Here is a 23,504-nt window from a genome sequence, read left to right as displayed (position 1 = left end):
GCGTGAAAGCGTACGTTTAGTCAACCGACAATAATGACATTGAGCGTGTCATGCTACGCCTGTTACAGTACATATCCTTGTTTCATGGGCTCTGTTTTAAATGTTAGTGAGTAGTAGAGCTGATGATTGCTAGTGCGCTACCATCATGAATAGCTTTTATTGCTAGCATCTCAAGTTATATATCAATGCATGAAGCGCATTCTCTCCGGTAAACTGTCTAGCACTACTAGACATATATCAAAGACTACGCTATACAAATACAAAAAGCTAAGGAGAAATAAAGTGACAAATAACAAGGCTCTAAAGCATTTGCAATGCACTATGTTCAGTACTGGGAAGCAGCATTTCAACTGATTGCTTGTGAGATTTCCGTAGATGTGGTGACTCGAGTTGAGGTGACAGCGCTGTCACCTGCTGTCACCTGAATGCATGTACTCGGTGTGCTCAATCTCCTTTGCTCTTGCTAAGCTTCCACAGCCCTAGAGTGTACCGAAGCCTAATGAAAAGAAGGTCTCTGCCCATCTGTAGCCAGCTCCAAAATGGCACAAGCTTGGAGCCTGCAAACAATGCATGGACAGCTTAGAATTAATGTGGTGCGATTGGCCCACTAAACAGTCAGAGAGTGCTGGCTTGAGCCCTGCCAAATAGACAGGACTGTAATATGCATGCCTGATGAGCATGCCTGCAGGGCTTTAGAGAATAAAGCACGATTCTTTTTAACTGTAACCTAATGACTAGTAAAGGTCCATAGATGTTTTACAACTAAGTTACAAAAAATATGTTTAAAATGACTTGAAATATTGTAATCGTACATAAAATACTCTGCCTAACAACATAGTGTAAACAGATTGTTTCACCTGAATATGATCTAACAGGACCTTTACATGGCAGCCGTTCCAAAGACATGGAAGTTCTGCTTCAGAAAGTGAACAATAACCAATATGTACTCAAGTATTGGCAGACTCTACAAAAAAAACGCGAAAAGAACCAAACTTTCAGCTACTCGCTGAATCCGAAAAAAAATGAATTTTTTCTCTCTTTGTTGTGTTCGTTCCCCTTCTAGGAACAGCTTATTAGATGAATCAATACCCTTCAGGTTAAAAACGCAGGTTAAAAATTTGAACTACCGCAGACAAATACGATGTATTCTAAATTTTCTGTTATATTTTATTTAAAAGTAGCAAATTGTAAAAAAGTACCAAGCAATGTGTAACATTGGGACAAAGAAATAGCCAGGGACGGAGAGCAAATGATTGAGAACTAAGGAATACATGTTTTTACTACCAAATTTTTCATTTTGTACTTGTCAACTTACAACTTATCAACTTACACATTTGAGTAAGTGAAGTGTGTGAAATCTCAGCAGCGTTTCAACAGCAGTAGAAACATAAAAACAGTTTTGTCCTTGACTATACCTATTTGCATGAACTATTGGGCCAACAGAACTAAAAATGTATCGTCTGCACCATTTGAAGGAAGCATTGTGCAAAATGAAGACCAAAAGAAGCAATCCGAGTTTCAACTTTCAAGTGAGACCATGTGTAAAGAAGTCATTACTTTTCAAAGGTTGACTTGCAACAAAATTTACATTACAGTTATTTGGTATCAAAAGGTTCACCATGTCTTACTCTGGTGTGTTGTGGGTGCCAAATATGTGGAAATGTGATTACAAACTCTTAAAAGCTAAAAAACAAACAGTTAATAGCAGCCTACACAACAACGGTCGTAGATTGGAATCCCTCTCAAAACACTGTTTACACATTCGCGCAAGCTCATTCGTCAAAATATCTTCACAAATAAACTTTACACATTCAATAGAACCATGTCTATTGCCCTTACGTGTCTATTTCATTATTATTGTAATGCTGTCACTTTGAGCAGTGATATCTCAAAACCTAACCTAAAAATCAGTTTAATTTTTTAACCTTAGCTCGAGGGCGGTGCATATCATCCTCTGATAAACATGAGGAGTCTGTTGGTCACCTGTGATCGTCGAAAGATGCTGCAGAAATTGTTCGTGCCATTCGGCAGGAAGTATGGGTCACATGATCAGATTATGGATAGATGATTAGACCAAGCTTAAACGAAACTGTAAGGTAGCGAGCATCTATATTTGATAAGGGCTTTTTGGTAGAACCCGAAGTGTTTGTCATAAACTAGTGCTACGAGACGTTTTATATTGAGCCTTTTATTGGCCTTCCAATTCACGTGAGAACATCACGTGTCAAAAGAATAACCACGTCGAGTTGAATACGTCATCAAAATGAGGGATTCCATTCTATGGCCGTTTTTGTGATAACTGTTCGTTTTTTAGCTTTTAAGAGCTTTTAATCACATTTCCACACATTTTGCACCTACAACACAGCAGAGTAAGACATGGTGAACCTTTTGATACCAAATAACCGTAATGTAAATTTTGTTTCAAGTCAACCTTTGAAGTTTTAAATATTCTCGGCTTGCTCCTCCAACTCCTTCAACATGCAGAATACACCCTATTGCTGGTTCAGAATACACCTTATTCCATGTGCAGAATACACCCTATTGCTAGTGCGGAATAAACCTTATTGCCGGTCATGAAACAAGAACCCACCTTCTATCTCCTGCCATCTAACAGCAACCTCTTCGATCCGCATACCAAGGGACTGGGCAATGTAGAGAAGTTCAACGTCAAACGCCCAGCGCTCGACATGGAGACTGGTGAAAAGGCGCTGGGCAGCCGGGCGACTGAGCAGTTTGAAGCCACACTGGGTGTCCTTCACCCCCTTCACACAGAGCAGCCAGACACAAAGGTGGAAGCCCTTCATTAAAAATGTCCTAAACATGGAGCGCTGCAATAATAAAAACTCTCTGGAATAGTGTGTGCATTTTGACATTTACTACTATTTACGTATTTATTTATATACAAGCTACATAGCTGCAAAGTGTGCATGATAGTTCCACATACATACAAGCTACATAGCCGCAAAGTGTACATAATAGTTTCGCATAGTATCCTATGGTTGTTACAGTTTCACCTCCAGACTCCTTGGTATCCTAGAGTATTTGACTGGTCGTTGTTTCTAGAATGAATATGGCAGCTAAGAGCTATTACTACTCTAGATGCTTATAAACATACAGGTCTAATTCTGTGATAAAAATGTAAATACATGTAGTTTTATTTATGGCATTATATATCTACGTATAACGAAACTTAATATAGACCTTTTGTTCGCTCAGTAATGCCAGTATCATAGGAGACTTATTATAGTCTAATTTACTAAATGGCAGGTTAGTTAATCCGATCTTTCCTTCTGTTGAATTCATCTAGGGACTTTAATCATTCACTTTTTTTAAACAATGCTAATCAGCTAATATCAGCTCAAAAAACCTTTTGCAAAGGTTTTTTCACATGCACCTGCCATGTAGCTTAACAAGCTAGCAATCTTCCTAATACAACTCACGAACCTTACCAGATGAGTTGCATAAAAATTCAGAAGCACATTTTCTGATACATACAATAGGATCTAAGGCTAGGTAATGTTTTACCAGTCTTTAATAACTAAAAAACTATGTTGATCGTGTCGTTTTGACTCAAATTACTTTCATAGAATTACGAGCAGTTGAAATTTTACATCTTTATATAGAGCATAACGTCTTCTACCAAGTCAGTTATCTTGATTTTCATCAGCTAATAATGTGACAAGGAAGGTTATAGGTAACTGAAAACCATTTCAATGCTGTTATGGCATTTTTTCTCTTAGCGTCAACTGCAGTGGTAAAAGCTGAAATTATAATGAAGTTACGTTTAAAAAGTTGATATGAAACATTCTTATTATTATGAACAATTTTGTAATGAAGCTTATCTTATAAATTACTCATTGAGATGAAATATGTTTTTTTACCATACAGTAGACATTCCTATACAGTAGACACTCCTATAACATATACCGCCATACAACAAACACTTCTATAACGTATGCCTCCATACAGTAGACACTTCTATAACATATACATCCATACAGTAGACACTCCTATAACATATACATCCATACAGTAGACACTTCTATAACATATACATCCATACAGTAGACACTTCTATAACATATACCTCAGTACAGTAGACACTCCTATAACATATACATCCATACAGTAGACACTTCTATAACATATACATCCATACAGTAGACACCCCTATAACGTATACCTCAGTACAGTAGACACTCCTATAACGTAAATTCCAAATAATGTATAAAGATTAGGCTATGCAGTTTTTGCTTTGTACTACGTAGAAAATTCCATTTAACATAAGTTGTCAAGTCGGGGCAAGTTCCAAATTCGATTCAAATGGTAACATATCGCGTGGAATTTGTGAGAAAAAAACAAGGTACATAAAGCGTTTACCATTATACCTCCAACTTCCATGACATTTTAGTTCATCATGATAGGTCATCAGAAGTGTCAATAAAACAGAGATGAGGTAGCTGTGCAATTGTTCATAAATACTGAGAGGCGATCGATTGGCGCAGATGTTACAACATCAGTCTACCAATCTGAATGTCATGAGCTGGAGTATCGCCAAAAACTATCTTTTATTCTGACCTTGACCCCCTGAATACAGATAGATGACGAACAGGTACACATTGCTCATTTTATTGTAAAAATTGATTTTTGCTATATTGTAGACGTATACAATATTTGTTATTAGCTTTACTTTGCATAATAGACTGCTGTCTAGAAGAAATAAACATATCGTTGTAAATAGACGTCGAAGGCATGCGTTTTTCATCAGCTTATTGTAAAATTACCGCAATCATAGTTTATAAAACCAATGAAATTGATCAGAAAAAGGAGAACAGTTGTTGATGCAAACTAATAATACTGCAGTTACGGTACAGCCTACAAATTAAAAAAGTTGAGTCAAGTTTTCCCTTTTTGTATGCCCAAAGGAGTGAGTTGGAAAGATCATAGAACGGATTAGGCAATTTACATGTATTTTACTGTTCTTATAACGTAACATCCCTATAACGTAAACGTTCCTGAAATGGATTATTTACGTTGGAGGAGCGCCTACTGTACTACTGACGGGCTATTTAGATTCCACGACAATAAATTAGAATTTTGTTGAAATTATAAATATATTAAAAACCTATAGCATAAAGACGGTGGAAACAGTGATTTGTTTGGTTTACAATAAAGCAGAAAGATACATCCTAAGGCCACAACAGCTGAATTTAATGTGGCAGAAGATGTGCTTACCTGGCTGTAAATAAAAGTTGAAGGTGAGGAAATAATGAAATACAGAGATGCATGAATGTGGTAGTGCCAGTAGATGGACTACCAGATGAACTACTAGATGATGAGCTCTGGTAATCAGAATCCATTTACATGTTTATATTCTTCGCTAGCAAAATATCGTACATGCAATTATTTACAATCTAAAGATATACAAGTATTTATAGTATTTACATATTTTAGAAGGAATTAAACTTTAATAGCGAGTTCAACCAATGAGCAACGCATGACATTCAATAAATATCATGGATACACAAGACAAGAACATAAGATATTCAATAAAAGTAAATTTACTTTTATTGAATATCTTATGTTCTTGTCTTGTGTATCCATGATATTTATTGAATGTCATGTGTTGCTCATTGGTTTATGCCTCACCTCTGCGATTGCCTCTTGTTCCAAGTGCGCTCGTGACCCACACACGACCACCTCTTTATCCCCCTAGCAACAAACAAACAAAATAAATAAGGCAGATGAAAATAAATAAATAAGGCAAAGAAAATGGAAGATAAACAAACAGAATATTAGAAGATATAACTGGATGAGTGTGGTACGTTAGCATGTACGGAGACTGATGAAATGGTAGATATCTGTAGTATGTAAAACTTCGAATATCCTGACATAACGATAGAACATATCCAGTTTTAGTATGGGGGTTCTGTTGCAGCAATCACCGTGAAATTACTGCAGCTGCCAAAGATTGAGATCTGTTCTCATTTAGTAACGTTCAATGGTCAATAGGAACTAGGAAGGAACGTGATATTCTTCTGCGATACATGATTTCGTACAAGTATGATGCAGAAGGTCATAAAGGCTGGCTCACACTATACGCCGTGTGATGGCGTTTGCCTTTCAGTGTTCATCGATGATTATGTGAACCGTAAACTGATGGCATTAACAAAGCAACACGGATACGCCGAAAAACTTTGCAGCTGTCAAACTTTGCCGATATTTCACCGAGCATCAACGACCGCCCTTTGAATGTGAACCATTTCGGCGATAGTATTCCTCGGATAGCGTGATTTATTCATATCCGTTTATGATAGTCGCTGCGGGACTAGTATTTGATTCAAGCATGCAAAAACCAAGAGGTTTCTTAGCAAAAATCGAAAAGAAAATGAGAATGGTTTGTGATAGTGTGAACATCGTTATCATCGACGATCACCAAAGTATTATGGCATCAACACCATCGACGATCACCAAAGTATTATGGCATCAACACCATCGACGATCACCAAAGTATTGTGGCATCAACACCATCGACGATCACCAAAGTATTGTGGCATCAACACCATCGACGATCACCAAAGTATTGTGGCATCAACGGCGAGATACGGTGATATAGTGTGAACCAGCCTTTAGTTCATTTGACCTTGTGCACTGCCTGCGATCCATCATTGTCAATAAACCTTCCAGAGTTAACAACATACCAATCAGGTTACCAGTTTGTTTCCCATTACTTTGTGCTTGATAAAGACTACATAAAGCAGAAACTTAAGAAGCATATGACAACAATCTTTCTCTGTCCTAACATGCAACTGCTGAGAAGAATGCAGCAACTATTGAAAACATATATCAATGCTACTCTAAGGGCTTACACAATGGTTTCTAGAAAAGGTTATTTTGCGTGTGAAGATAACTCCAAAACTGCATATTTATCATGTAAGATCGTACAATTTACCGAATTAAGCAAAAAGAACTGAGCTTGGTTGGATTTGAAGCCATCTATATACCATATAAAAATTTTCTAAGTCAGTTCGTGAAGAAATGGTCCCAACAGTTGCTGAGCCCGGACACTAGGAAAAGTAGCGATAATTAGGATTAATTTCTTCATCTTTTTAAATAAAAAGAAAAATTCATTCTAGAACATTTAGCTGCATGTTACAATAAGATATCATATTAAGAACAGATACTGCAGAGTTATATGTTAACTGCTATATGTTAATTGTTAACACTTATATGTTAACTGTAATCTTGATCTAACAACAAAATTAGAAAACAATCTCAACAAATGAACTATTTCTTTAGTCCCAAAAATGAAGGTAATAGAATGCCACTACAATCACCTCATAAAGTACACAATTTATTTATGTTGAAAGTCCTGTTAGTAACTCAACTGTTTTTAAGCTAACCACATATGAAAGTTGATTAAGGAACAGAATTAGGAATGAAGGAAAGCCTGTGTTATTTATTTTTACTTAGTTAAACTTACAAATATAACCGAGCACAAAGTGATGACAACTCCATCATTCTGTAGTACTAGACACCAAACAATATTCAGAGACTTGCAGAATTGAAATGTTGCTGGAGGATTGGGTGTTTTCAACAGTTGGCTTAAACCGGAAAGTTTGAAGCAGATGAGAAAACTAGGTTTTTAAGCTTAAACGTTTATTTTTTTTTACAAATTTTAAAGAATTTGCAAATCAATACTTTAATAAAAGAATATATTTATAAGTAAGTACACAGAACTTGGCTCTCATCTTCAGGCGATGATCATTAAAATATGGCAATGACTCCAGATTGATTAGTCAGTCAGAAATGTCATATCAGTCTATTCTGATGATAAGAAAGTGAAAGTACAAAATTTAGTTTTGTACAAATACAAATTTTTAAGGTTTTCAGTTGTCACACAACGTATTTGTTTCTTTCTGCTATAAAGAATATGTATATCTACATAAATACTGCACCAGAGAGAATGTGTATATATATTTAAATAGTGTACCAGAGAGAATGTGTATATTTATTTAAATACTGTACCAGAGAGAATGTGTATATTTAGTTAAATACTGTACCAGAGAGAATGTGTATATATACTTCAATACTGTACCATAGAGAATGTGTATATATACTTAAATACTGTACCATAGAGAATGTGTATATATACTTAAATACTGTACCATAAAGAATGTGTATATATACTTAAATACTGTACCAGAGAGAATGTGTATATATACTTAAATACTGTACCATAAAGAATGTGTATATATACTTAAATACTGTACCATAAAGAATGTGTATATATACTTCAATACTGTACCATAGAGAATGTGTACATATACTTTAATGCTGTACCATAGAGAATGTGTATATATACTTAAATACTGTACCAGAGAGAATGTGTATATATACTTAAATACTGTACCATAGAGAATGTGTATATATACTTTAATACTGTACCATAGAGAATGTGTATATATACTTAAATACTGTACCATAGAGAATGTGTATATATACTTTAATACTGTACCATAGAGAATGTGTATATATACTTCAATACTGTACCATAGAGAATGTGTATATATACTTCAATACTGTACAATAGAGAATGTGTATATATACTTCAATATTGATCCATAGAAAATGTGTATATATACTTAAATACTGTAGCATAGAGAATGTGTATATATACTTTAATACTGTACCATAGAGAATGTGTATATATACTTTAATACTGTACCATAGAGAATGTGTATATATACTTCAATACTGTACCATAGAGAATGTGTATATATACTTAAATACTGTACCAGAGAGAATGTGTATATATACTTCAATACTGTACCATAGAGAATGTGTATATATACTTAAATACTGTACCAGAGAGAATGTGTATATATACTTCAATACTGTACCATAGAGAATGTGTATATATACTTAAATACTGTACCAGAGAGAATGTGTATATATACTTCAATACTGTACCATAGAGAATGTGTATATATACTTAAATACTGTACCAGAGAGAATGTGTATATATACTTCAATACTGTACCATAGAGAATGTGTATATATACTTAAATACTGTACCATAGAGAATGTGTATATATACTTAAATACTGTACCATAAAGAATGTGTATATATACTTAAATACTGTACCAGAGAGAATGTGTATATATACTTAAATACTGTACCATAGAGAATGTGTATATATACTTAAATACTGTACCATAAAGAATGTGTATATATACTTCAATACTGTACCATAGAGAATGTGTACATATACTTTAATGCTGTACCATAGAGAATGTGTATATATACTTAAATACTGTACCAGAGAGAATGTGTATATATACTTCAATACTGTACCATAGAGAATGTGTATATATACTTTAATACTGTACCATAGAGAATGTGTATATATACTTAAATACTGTACCATAGAGAATGTGTATATATACTTTAATACTGTACCATAGAGAATGTGTATATATACTTCAATACTGTACCATAGAGAATGTGTATATATACTTCAATACTGTACAATAGAGAATGTGTATATATACTTCAATATTGATCCATAGAAAATGTGTATATATACTTAAATACTGTAGCATAGAGAATGTGTATATATACTTTAATACTGTACCATAGAGAATGTGTATATATACTTTAATACTGTACCATAGAGAATGTGTATATATACTTCAATACTGTACCATAGAGAATGTGTATATATACTTAAATACTGTACCAGAGAGAATGTGTATATATACTTAAATACTGTACCATAGAGAATGTGTATATATACTTAAATACTGTACCAGAGAGAATGTGTATATATACTTAAATACTGTACCATAGAGAATGTGTATATATACTTAAATACTGTACCATAGAGAATGTGTATATATACTTAAATACTGTACCATAGAGAATGTGTATATATACTTTAATACTGTACCATAGAGAATGTGTATATATACTTCAATACTGTACCATAGAGAATGTGTATATATACTTCAATACTGTACAATAGAGAATGTGTATATATACTTCAATATTGATCCATAGAAAATGTGTATATATACTTAAATACTGTAGCATAGAGAATGTGTATATATACTTTAATACTGTACCATAGAGAATGTGTATATATACTTTAATACTGTACCATAGAGAATGTGTATATATACTTCAATACTGTACCATAGAGAATGTGTATATATACTTAAATACTGTACCAGAGAGAATGTGTATATATACTTAAATACTGTACCATAGAGAATGTGTATATATACTTAAATACTGTACCATAGAGAATGTGTATATATACTTCAATACTGTACCATAGAGAATGTGTATATATACTTTAATACTGTACCATAGAGAATGTGTATATATACTTCAATACTGTACCATAGAGAATGTGTATATATACTTAAATACTGTACCAGAGAGAATGTGTATATATACTTCAATACTGTACCATAGAGAATGTGTATATATACTTCAATACTGTACCATAGAGAATGTGTATATATACTTTAATACTGTACCATAGAGAATGTGTATATATACTTCAATACTGTACCATAGAGAATGTGTATATATACTTAAATACTGTACCAGAGAGAATGTGTATATATACTTCAATACTGTACCATAGAGAATGTGTATATATACTTCAATACTGTATCATAGAGTGTACCATAGAGAATGTGCACACAGTATATACCTCAGTGAGACAAGTATTCATAACTGAATCAAGTTTGTTATAATCTTCAAATGTCGTTGCTCCATCACCGTCAGCGAAGAGAATCGATCGTCCACTACTGCTCAACACCCCCTACAATGAGAATGGATCACCCACTACAACTCAACACCACCTACAGAGAGGATAGATCACCCACTACAATGCATCACCCTCTACAATGAGAATAGATCACCCACTACAACTCCACACCCCTACAAAGAGGATAGATCACCCACTCGACTAATTTGTTATGTCAGAAGAAAGTTAGTTGAGTCATTTTAAACCAAAGTTCAAGTGTTGCAGTCGATACGAGCAGATCATACCAAGTGAACTAAATACTGAAGAGTCTTCAGCTGCTCAGAAACACCAATGCCGATTCGCTAAATGATGATCAAACACAAGAATCAGACAGCTTAGCTACCCCTCTCCAACAGTACAAAGTCTAACCCCAGTCTAATCACAAGTCCCTTTAGGTAGCTCATGCAATGAATTTTATACCCTAGGACACTTATATTTCGCTAGTATTTAGTTTCGAGAGTAGCATACAGAGTAAAATTTCGCTGCAACTTAATTTCGCAACTCTGATGAGTGCGAAAATATAGTGACGTGAAAATAAATGCAGTGAAACAAACATCATTAGATTCCTCAGGTCCAGTTCACTGGTACGAAATATTTTTCAATTTGTGACTAACGTACTTTTCGGACTATAAAACGCACCTCTATATAAGCAGCGTCTGCTTTATTTTCCAATCAACGATAATAAAACAATACATAAGCCACACCTTTGTATAGGCCGCAGAACTAGGAGTGTGCTTTTTAACGTGGCAACAACTTTGCCGTTTAAAACGAAACAGTGCAGAACGGCACAGTTTCGTATTATCCGACGCTTTTTAACTTAGTGCCTAAAGGGACAGTACCGTGAGGCATTGTTTCGTATTTTCTTTCACCGCTTCTGTGCACTAATTGGAGATTCCCGTTAGTGCGCCCTAGCGGTGAAAGAAAAAGCCACAGATTAGCCGCACTCTTATAGGTATAAGCCGCATGGCTCAAATCATCAGAAAAAAAGTAGCGACTAATAGTCCAAAAAGTACGGTTTTTATTTGTGAACCGCAGGTAGAAATGTGTAGGCGAGATCAATAATGCAATTTGATCGCTTGCTGCCATTTGTTTCCTGGACTATCAATGACGTCAAGGTCCCTGCCGCAGTGACCTATGTGTTACCAATATTAGAATTCAAGTATTTATAGCACGCGGTGGCCATGGCTCCGGGTGTTATTGCTTTTGGTTGGTAATAAAATTCATCACCACAATAATTATTATTCAATTTTATGACTTTCCCTACCAGACTGTCATTCTCATCAGTTACAAATTCAAAGACTAAACTAATATCATCATCTTCCTAATTTGTCTAGGCTTTTCCAAAAAAACTTATTATCTTTGTTTTGCCATGTTGCTCAGTCGGTGTATTAGCTATAATGAGTTTAGCAAAAATTGCCCTATGAGCCAACCACACACGAAACTTGCCTGCATTTCTAATATGACGATTTTATTGTGAATATCAATGAACAAAGCCATTTAATTTCGCGTTTTCGCTCGCTCGTTATGATTGTTTAGTTTCGCTCATGAAATTTTCGCGAGAGGATGTTGCCACGAAAATGCGAAAGTTAGATGCCGCGAATACATAAGTGTCCTAGGGTAGATAAACAAGATATGTTGAGATAATTCTTACACTAACTACGGGCCCATATCAACATTTTATGTACAGTACATGCAACTATATCGTAAATAATCCATTCTGAAAACCTTTACGTTATAGGGATTTTACGTTATCTGAGCAGTAAAATACATGTGAATTGCCTAATCTGTTCCATGATCTTCCCAAACTCAGACCTTTGGCCCTTCAAAAAGGAAAAAAACTAGACTTAATTTTCCCACGACCAAATGAGCGGAGCAAAGTTTGAGAGTTTTTATGATAAATGCATGTGCACACAACTTACGAAAATTGTTCATCAACAATGTCGGAAACCCTGGTAATCGTAATCTCATTAACAAATTTAACCATTTTTTGTAGAGTCGTTAAAGTATAATAACGATACAAAACACATATAAACCTATTTAAATATGTTACCAAGTCTTTGAAAGGTTACCGCAATATCTTAAAACTAACCTATCTGATCGGGTTATACGTAAATAGACAGATTAATTCGGCCAAAAATCTTTATTAAAACTGGCCAAGCCTTACTTTTATCAAAATTACGACCGGCAAACGAAATGCCGAGCGACAGAGAATAGAACCATTAAGTCATGCGCATTTCACGAAAAAGTAACGTGCACATTTCACCAGTCTATAGCATTGTCGAATTGCCAAAGGTTTCTGTAATTAACGTACAAATACAGAATCGTTTCTTTTTTGCCGATTTCAAAGTAACTGACATTTTGGAAACTTTTGAGTACTTTGGTATTCTAACTGATGTCCAAAGCAGTGAAAGTAAAGGAAATGACGATGATATTTTTTTCTAACGATTCTTATGAGATTATTACAATATTTAATTATAAGTTTGGATGACTATTGAAGTCTTATAGTCACACTAACAACATCGATGATGGGCGGTATGTTACTGTTATTATTTTTTCTAAATAGTTTTGTTAAATAGATTTTCTAAAAATCTGTATAAATATCACAACTCCTTGATATTGTTAGCTAGGACGTTTTGAAATTTAAACAAAATTGAGCATTGGTTTTCTATTATTACTGTATTACTATATTAATAATATTGATTATTCTAATAATATCAGTGCATTTTACTTCTAATATTGCATTTCTCCTATTGCAAGGGGAGAGAGATATAAACATATAATCTTTTCCTTTCATTATTGCTGTTTGTTGTATATAATAACACCCACACCCAGTACATTACAGCTACCATTGCAGTTATCCTATTGCACTGCAGTGCCATTTGACTGCTAATATTGCATTTCTCAACCATCAGTACCCTTTCTTTTTTCCAATATCACTTTGGTCGTGGGCTGTATGACAGGGGAATTTCTAGTTTAATTTAATGACTGTACAAACCGATATTATTGGTTTGTATCGACAACTTTCTTATTTTTTTGTAATCACTTTCACACAGTTTATGGTCCATGATTACAGCAATTTCACAATATGTTAAGGGGAGCGTCCACCTTCAATGTCAATTTACACCAATTTTTTAGACAAGCAAGGTATATTTTGCAATAAAAATTAATAAAAAATATTTCATGTCTAAAAGAAAGTAAAATAAAACATCTTTACTATAATAAGAGCCATAATATTTACTATAATAATATATAATGATCTTTACTATATAATAGACAGATAGACCTATCTGCCTATCGATTACAGATTAGATTAGATATTAGCCAGGTTAGATATTAGGCTTAATCTTTGAGCTTTATCAACACACCTTACAAGACTGCGAGGGCACTAGTAGACATATAATGGAACTAGCGGAATGCCCGGTGTTGCCAGGGTATTCAACATCAGCTTATAAACAGTGACAGGTAATGTAGTTGCCTGCCACTTGCCATTAGCCAGGCACATTGCTAATGGCTAATTTGAGTAAGCTAGTACTGCTAAACTTACCAATAAGAGCAAGCATAAAATGACGTTGCGCTGTAACGAAGAGCGGTATGCTTTTTTTCACGGACATGGCGACATATATCGCCCAATGAATCCATCTATTTCATGTAGGTCAATGGTTTAGCGCTGAGGTGTCCAACCTTTTTAGAGTGGGAGCCATTATGTAAAGTCAAGCCTAGGCTGGGGGCCACACATAGCTGCTACGTATATCGTAAATAATTGAATTACTATAATTTTATATATTGCAAAACATGATTCCATCCATTCTCCACAGTCAATATATTTATTTTAACTACATGTACTTACAACAAAAACAAATACATCAATATATTGGCTTTAACTACATGTAATTACAAAATCACAAATGCGTTAAATTATTGGTTTTAAATGCATATATTTGTAATTACAAAAAGCATCATATGAAATTCATGTGCTGTGTCCTTGTTGAAGAGATATTGCGGTGCAAAGTTTTCACTGGTAATGGTACTGAGCATACTACTCTCAGCGAGCCACTTGGTACTGCTTCTCTCGTACAATCCTGTCTCGATCAGGTTTAATGTCTGAAAATGAAATCCTGAGCTGCTGAGCTAGATGCTCATCGGTTAGTCCGGTGCGACATTTGCTTTTGGTATGCTTCATGCGACTGAAAAACTGCTAACATAAGTAGGTAGAGCCGAAGAGGCTGACCATTCGAAGAGCATGTTTATGTAGAGCTGGATATGTGCCAGTTGGAAAGAAATCATGATAAAACTCTATGAGTTTATGGCTGAGATGTTGTTGCTTGAGACGTTCGTTAGCCATGAAGTCAATGAGCTCCATCTGTAACTCGGCTGCTACACTGCTAGGGTTGACAGAAAATAGATCGGCAAATATCTTTATCTTCTTTTCAGTTTCTGCGAACTGAAAAAAGCTTGCAAATTCAACTGATAGATCTGAAACGATGTTGGCGTAATGCTCAGAGTTGACCTCAATGCATTGGCCTTTCTGCTGACGCTCTGACAGAGTTTGGAAGTGAGCATAATTCTCCTCTTGGAGTTGCTACTCCCATAGCGCAAAATTTGTCCTGAATGCAGTGATGTATCGCCAGAGTTGAGATATGTCCTGTTTCTCTCCCTGTAGCTGAAGGTTCACTACTGACATATGCTCTTTGATATCAGCTAGAAATGCCAAATCAGTTATCCGGAATATATCTTTGAACTCATCACACTCACGACCCTTGTTTCTCATAAATAAATCAATCTCTAGTAGCAGACTGTAAAACATTCGCAGTGTTTTAGCGCTGCTGAGCCACCTGACTTTACAGTAATATGATACATCTTTGTATTCACATTCTATCTCCCCAACCAAAACTTTAAATTGTCGATGGTTCAATGCTCGTGATCGAATAAAATTAACAGTGGATACAACCAGACCCATAACATGATCCATCCTCAAAGTTTGTACTGTTAAGTTTTCTAGATGTATGACACAATGGTACACTACAAGAAGAACATCCCAACAGTAAGAGCTGAGCAAAAGACCTATTGGTCCACTGTTTTTTCCTGCCATTGTAGGTGCTCCATCAGTACAAATGCCAGACATTTTCTCCAGTGGTAGACTGAACTCAGCAAGTTCTTTTAATAGAGCCTCATAGACATACTTTCCAGTTGCTGTGCCATGAAAAATACTCACTGTTAGGAAATCCTCAGTAATGTTAAACTCATTATCAACATCCATCCGTATCATAATTGCAAGCTGAGAAGTGTCAGACAGATCTGTGCTCTCATTTAATGCTATGCTGAAATAAACAAATTTCTTAATCGGGCTTTCATTGTACGCTCGATGTCTTTACTCAGATTTTCCACTCTTCTTGCAATGGCGTTTCTTGACAGAGCAACACTTTCTAAATTGCTCTTTTTATCAGGGCAGAATTTATCCACAAACACTGCCAGTGCCTAAAAATAATAAAGCAAAGTTAAAATAAATGTAATTGATATTCACTAAAACATAATAACAATGACAAACCACACAAACTTTTGTTGAAATTTTTATTTTAGCTTTAGGTATATCAGGTTATGCAAGGAGTTATAGCTTGCCTCTGTTTTTTAAGGTCTACAACTCTACGTCTATAGTTGTTTTATGCAAATCTTATCTGACATAAATTTAAAAAATGCTTACCTCCTTAGCGAGTTGTCCATGTTGAAATGGTAGTTGTCGTTGACCAATTAGTTGAGCAATAGCGAGACTGCATTTTGTGGCTTTTTCGCTAATCTCTGCATATCTTATAAAATGTTGCTGAGCTGTTGCTGCAGATTGGATGATAGCGAGTTATATTTCTCCTGTTTGTCAGGACCCGAGTATTGCTCATATGCACCATGATGAGTTGCATAATACCGCCTTATGTTGCATTCTTTGAGCACAGCAATTGATTTCATATGACACCGATTGCTTGGTGATCTCCCCGTGGTATTTGATAAAGTATTGCAATTTCCTACTCCTGTTAAATACTCTTCTCTGCGGTCAACCTTCCTGCGGGTGGCCACAATTATAATTGAGCAATACGTATTGAGCTAGCATCCAGCAAGCTGCAGAACATTCCCCAGCCCAGATTGGAGATTCCGTTTGAGATGTTCAATCAGCTAATAGAAATAAAGGCTGTAAGGGAATTTCAAAAAAGCAGATAGGGAATTCGAAAATTTCAATAATATTAGGTGCATTTTTAGCAAAAAGCAAAACCTTTCCATAAATTCTATACGTTAAGTGAAATTTATGTTATAGATGGTTTATGTTATAGAAGCATCTACTGTAATAGAATTGTTACAGCGTCAATACAAGCAACTGTTCTGCAGACAACACAACAAGGAGCTCTGAAATTTGGCGTGATGTGCAGATCATGGTGGATGCAAGACATGACGACTGTCACAAGGAATATAGCTAAATAACAAACCCTTCTGATTGCTCCACCTTTGCCTCTGTTTTTTATGAGTGTCAAGACTTTCACCTTTTTACAACCGTATTTCATGGCATACCGCAGGGCAGTCTGCAAGTAAACAACATCCCGAAAGAACTATTATTTCCAACAATATTGACTCTAGGATGGAGTACACAACCATAGAGTATACAATCACAACCATAGATTATACATACAGTATACACACACAGAGCCATAGTATGTCTGATATATAGATATATAGAGTATACACTCACAACTATAGTCCGTCTGATATATAGAGTATAGGCCTACACCCACAACCATAGTCCATCTGATATATAGAGTATACACTCACAGCCATAGTCCATCTGATATATAGAGTATACACTCAAAGCCATAGTCTGTCTGATACATATACAGAGTATACACTCACAACCATAGTCCGTCTGATACATATACTGAGTATACACTCACAACCATAGTATGTCTGATACATATACTGAGTATACACTCACAACCATAGTATGTCTGATACATATACTGAGTATACACTCACAACCATAGTCTGTCTGATATATAGAGTATAGGCCTACACCCACAACCATAGTCCATCTGATATATAGAGTATGCACTCACAGCCATAGTCCATCTGATATATAGAGTATAAACTCACAGCCATAGTCTGTCTGATACATATACAGAGTATACACTCACAACCATAGTCCGTCTGATACATATACTGAGTATACACTCACAACCATAGTCTGTCTGATATATAGAGTATACACTCACAACCACAGTCTGTCTGACATATAGAGTACATGTATATATCCGCAACCATAGTCCGTCTGATGTATAGAGTGTACACTGACAAACATAGTCTGTCCAACCGATAGTTGCAGGCTTTCTTTGAGATACCCAATGATTAGCATCAACTAAGCTAATGCTCTCACCTCACTTGTACTATCTCGACTTCCATCATCTACTATTATAACTTCATAACTGTTATCAGCACCATATTTCATCTCCAAATATTCGAGGGCCTCATCGAGCATGGCTGGCACTAAAATGAGAAATTGTGAGAGAACATGCTCACATCTGCCACTACAAACTAGTGAGAGAGAGTGCTGACATCTACCACTACAAACTAATGAGAGAACATGCTCACATCTATCACTACTGACTAGTGAGAGAACGTGCTCACATCTACCACTACAAACTTCAACTACTAAACAACACACAACTAATAGAGTTAAACTTGTTAAACTCACTAAGCAAATTAAAGCATTCGGAATCATAGTAGGAAGTTCTATAAAATGCTAATACGAACAAAAGGCTGGTTTTTTGCACATACTCTCGCCAAATTATTCAACGAAGGCGTCCGGTCAAACCTCAATTCATGAGCGTACCAACATATAACATTTATGACAAACAATATGTAATTGAAAAAAATAATTATCTCCACATTCAAAGTAATTTTTTGTTTCTAAAACATTCATTTTAGAAATCAGTGCAGTTTCGTAGTTTTCCACATACCGTAAAACCTCGAATTGAATGCCACCTGTATATGAATGCCACTTCTATTTGATCGCCACTTCTATTTGACCGCCTCCTCTATTTGACCGCCACCTTTATTTGACCGTCACCTCTATTTGACCGCCACTATAGGAGAAGAGTGGAAAAATAGAACGCTAGCCTTTAATCAAACACCACCTTTATTTGATTACCACTTGGACATTCATTGATCTTAAAGATAATTAAGAACTATATCAGGCTAATAGTTATTCCTTGTTTAACACGCTCTTGATACTTCAATGTATGTAAAAAAACAGTTCAATTTTACGATGGTATCGAAAAACTAGTTTTAAGCTAAAAGTTGTGCTTAGTGCGCATGCAGCTAAATGCTTATCATCAACATACGAAATGCAATGCATAAAAGATTTGCTTTGCTAAAAATTTGTCTGGACGCTAATATCGACGAGTTCAGCAGTGGTAAATAAAGGTTGAGGTCATGAGACTGTGTGGAAGGTAATGCGCAGCCAGAATATGCCCGTTCTATTGAAAGCAACAACCAGTGCGCAACTGGCCGAGCAAATGATGCAAATATTTTTGTTTCAAAAATGTTATATTTTGCTTCTGCATGCATTTTAAGTTTGGTTCGTTTATGTCACTTGTTCTTAAATATACATTTGTAGCAATTGATAGATTATTATTAAATAATTTATAAATTTGCAGCATAATATTTGATAGCATCATTGCGTTTATCTTAACTTGACTTACAACGGATCGATGCTCATAACTCTTTTTCTATTGCACATAAAGTCAGTTTAGCCTGCAAACTGTAGCAAACATATCAATGAGTGCAATGAGGTTTTATGCAATATTGTTAAATATAGTTATAAAATGAAAATATGCCTTCAAACTTAGAATGAAATGAAAATGTAAAGCGCCAACAAATTTCAAACCAGGGCACAGGCTATATTATCATAAAAGGTTAATTGCAAGCGATACATATCAACTCGGAGAGATATTTTTCAGCTTCCCAAAGCATATTTACTTAGAGGTTGTCGAGAAGTTGGAGGTAGGTTAGCAGATTTATTGCATCCAAAAAAGTTAATGTAGCTCCACACGAAGGAGAGTGCAAACTTAAGTGGCATTCTCTTCGCCCGTAAAAGGGTTAAATTTAGCTACCCAAAACTTTGACGAGCTATTTGAAAAATACAACGCCAGCCTCGATTTGAACGCCCCCTCTATTTGACCGCCACTATAGGGTAAGGGTTAAAAAATAGAGCGCAATGGCGTTCAAATAGAGATTTTACGGCAGCTTGATAATAAACTGATCAAAAATGGCAAAAGGTTAGTGTGAGCGGCGGTAGTGGTGAAAAATTACTTGTTTCCAGAGTCTACACACATTCATGAACGGATATGGAAAAAATTTGGTAGCATAATAAAATTATGCCGCTCCGCTTAACATTGTTATTAGGTTCAACCAAATGCAGGGTGTTGAGTCGGAGGAAAAACGTTTGAGGAATTTAAGAAAAATTGACAACAAGAAAAACCATGACTCAGTCTGGCTTCTTAAAGGCTCTTATTGTGTACAGTAACATATTTCTACTGTTTTTAGTGATGCTCTGCAAAATATAACACCATATTCTGCTTTTATACATTGCGTATCTAAACTTGCTTACACCAGTTGAACTAGAAAAAAGCTATAAGGCATATTTTATCAACATTCAATCATCAAATAGTAAAAATGTCAAAGCTTTTTTGCAGCGCTAACAATATCTTTTCACTCGCAGTATCTAGATCTCCTGATTTGAGTCAAACTGATGACAGTCAACTTCTCTGTCAGGATGCGACTGTTCCAAGGTTACTTGTTTGATTAATGACAGCAACTAATCTTGTGTGTACTTGGTGCATTATATAGCACATCTTGTACTCGCATACATGTAGGTACTTCTTCAAGAACTGGTACTCTTCCATTGTTTCATGGAGCTCTTCAGAACCTGATTTTACCAGTGCATGATAGTTACATTTAAATACAACGTATATAACATTGACTATCTCCATTTAAATCCTTTTCAGGCCACTCTTTGGTGACTTGCTGTTGATCTGATGTTGGTTGCGTGGCTTGCCTTTGTGGCATCTTTAGCAAGTATGGCAGTTGTTGTTAGAGCTTTTCGTTGTCTTCGCTATGCTAAGGATAGGCCTCCTGAGAAATTACTGATATTATTCGTAGATGAATTTGAATAATACTAGTACCCTGGTAGTCCGGTGAGAGAGAGTGCACGGAGAACCAGTATGTGCATAACATGGCGCAGCAGATAATGTGTCGGTATATCATGCCGAACGTTTTAAGTTTCAATCCCATATGATAAAATTTTTCCCAGCATCAAACCCAGTCTTATTATGGTGAAGATTTATCAAGCTTGCTGAGTTGATCTAGATTATTATAGCTAGTTGTTCTTACCAATGGTTTTCCTTACCAGTTGCTTTTGTTTCTGATGTCATGCGTAGGAACACTTTCATGAAACTTGTTGAGTTAATGAGATTAAGTAACGCACATGTGATCGATAATTCTTTTCTAAGCTACAACATTATCCATGCAGAAAGGCAGAGTCTGTCATATTTGAAGAAAAGAATGTAGAATCGACAAACATCAATCTAGTAGTTAGTAGCTGTCAATAGCTGTTACAGCTCGCTGTATATCCTTTGCCCTCCATATCAAGCCATCTGTTTGGTCCCTCTTCATTTTTTTCACCCACATCTCCACCATCATGCTTATAACCTCTTCTCTATTCCTTCTACGGGCATACCTGAGCCCTTGAAACCTTTGCCCACAGCGGGAACCATCAGTTGGGCCACCTGCTGAACACATGCTTCACCTTGGGGAACTAATCCATTATATACCGTGTATTAACAGTAGATGATGATCCAGGAAGATAACACTCTCTAAAAACTGCAAGCAAAGCTCGTTTAGGGTCCGCTATATTTCACTACCCAAAGTTAATATACAGTATAGCCAGGACAGTTTCAATGCAAGCCCGCTCATTTAGTTCAATGCTTAATCAACCAACTTTGAATAATGGTCCCCATCTATGTGCATGAACTAGGCACAACAAGGTAATGATTGAACATATGCTACTGATCATCAGCCTTAAAAAACTCAATGGTAACAGGTGTAGTTAGTAGTGGGTTTCCTTTCGCTATTACATATTGAAACTCTTATGTCTTTAGCAGCTCATTCTAATGAGTATGCAAAAAAGGATGGGATCCAGCAAAGATAGAATGAGTATTTATTACTGACCTTGAAAAATCAGCGGCGCCGGTCTTTGCTCATTAAACACTGTTATAAAAGGTCATCACTTGACCAAAATTCAAAGTAAAATACAAATAGCGGAACATTAGGTGTATATATACTATCCATAGTGACTACCAGACTTGCTTGAAGTAACCAGAGTAATAACATGTGTGAATGTTAATCCTTCGAATAAAATGAAGCATTTGCATCAAAATGAACCAGATATTAGCAATTCAAGCTCAACATTCAATAAACATTTTTAAAGGGTATTTTTAGTCTAACTTGGAGATGTAAACAGAAGATACAATGAATTTTCAACATAGAAAACTTGGGTGGTTTTATGTGAACTCACTGACTAAGGTGAAGAAATTACTCAATGATTTCAAGATTTGCTGATACATTACCACGTCAATAAATACAATTTCATTAAAGTTACTTGACCAAAAAAGTTACTTACCACTTGACGTCTAACCTATGTTACTTTTAGTGCATCGATGAAACGAAAACAATGACAACAGCAATAGGATCAATGCCTAAATAAAAATCGACTTCTTTTGAGCTACATCTAGATAGCTTCTCAATACGAAAAGTAATTTTTTTAATTTCCGATTCTATTTGAGCAGAAAAATGTTTGACATACATAAACAGTATACAAAAAAATCATACATCGCTCAGACTCGTTGTAAGCCGGCACCACAATACTCAGGTCTAGACTTGGGGAGTCAAACACTGAGCAGAATGGTATTCTTTTCTTGGTGGACGGATCAAGGTAAAACTTTTCCTCGTCATATCTGTGCAGGTCAGGTCTAGACACCGTAGTTAGATACATATAAATAAGCACCTGCAACATTAATAAAGTAAATACTTAGCCAAATTCTGCATAGTTCAACATCAACTTTATAAACAGTTTCTGAATATTAAGCCTATGTCATAGCAGCAACAGCAACGTTAGCAACAATAGCACGTTTACAGCAACTCTCACCATAAACCCACCGATCGCTAATTGATTCTATCGTTTCAAATAACACAATAGCGATAATAAGAGTAGCAAAACATAGCGTTTTACATTTTCAATGAAATGAAGTTTCATTTTCTCCAAGTACGAGATTTCAACGAGTATGAGTTGAATGAGTTGAACAACTACTTTTAACTCTAGGTGCTCAAAATTGATATGCTATTATGCATATATGTTCAATAGGCTTCTCCCACAGTTCATCTAGCGAGTGAACTGTGTGAGAATAAACACTTCTAAATAAATGCTTAAAACCAATAGCGCAATACTTACTGCCAAAACAGCTGCTATGGCTAAACCAAATAAGACGAAACCTATCTGTCCGAAAAACCAACAGTAATCCATTTTAACAAACTAACGCTGTATCAGGCATGCACACGCAACAAAATATTATGTCCTTCACCTTTTTCTGTCTC

At 35.5% G+C, this 23,504-nt stretch overlaps 1 protein-coding gene across 2 annotated transcripts; it reads right to left on the bottom strand.

Moving 5' to 3' along the window:
- Positions 1-132: 132 nt before the first annotated feature.
- On the bottom strand, positions 133-23,489 carry LOC137406606 (dolichyl-phosphate beta-glucosyltransferase-like). 2 transcript variants are annotated; one of them, XR_010979917.1, is made up of 9 exons: positions 23,362-23,489; positions 22,743-22,917; positions 18,229-18,338; positions 17,291-17,383; positions 10,728-10,838; positions 5,650-5,712; positions 2,591-2,828; positions 858-964; positions 427-557 (listed from the first exon to the last, which is right to left on the bottom strand). XR_010979917.1 is itself a non-coding variant. In XM_068093199.1 (8 exons), exons 1-8 carry the CDS (start codon positions 23,431-23,433, stop codon positions 445-447), a joined length of 975 nt encoding a protein of 324 aa, XP_067949300.1. In that variant the 5' UTR covers positions 23,434-23,489; the 3' UTR covers positions 133-444. The 2 variants fall into 2 exon arrangements, 1 of the variants encoding a protein (XP_067949300.1); XM_068093199.1 differs by lacking the exon at positions 858-964 and having other exon boundaries at positions 133-557.
- Between the last annotated feature and the right edge of the window lie 15 nt (positions 23,490-23,504).

Source organism: Watersipora subatra, chromosome 10 (assembly GCF_963576615.1).
Source record: "Watersipora subatra chromosome 10, tzWatSuba1.1, whole genome shotgun sequence".
Classification (NCBI taxonomy): Eukaryota; Metazoa; Bryozoa; class Gymnolaemata; order Cheilostomatida; family Watersiporidae; genus Watersipora; species Watersipora subatra.
Note: the sequence above shows the minus strand (reverse complement) of the source record. Positions and strands in the feature narration are given on the sequence as shown.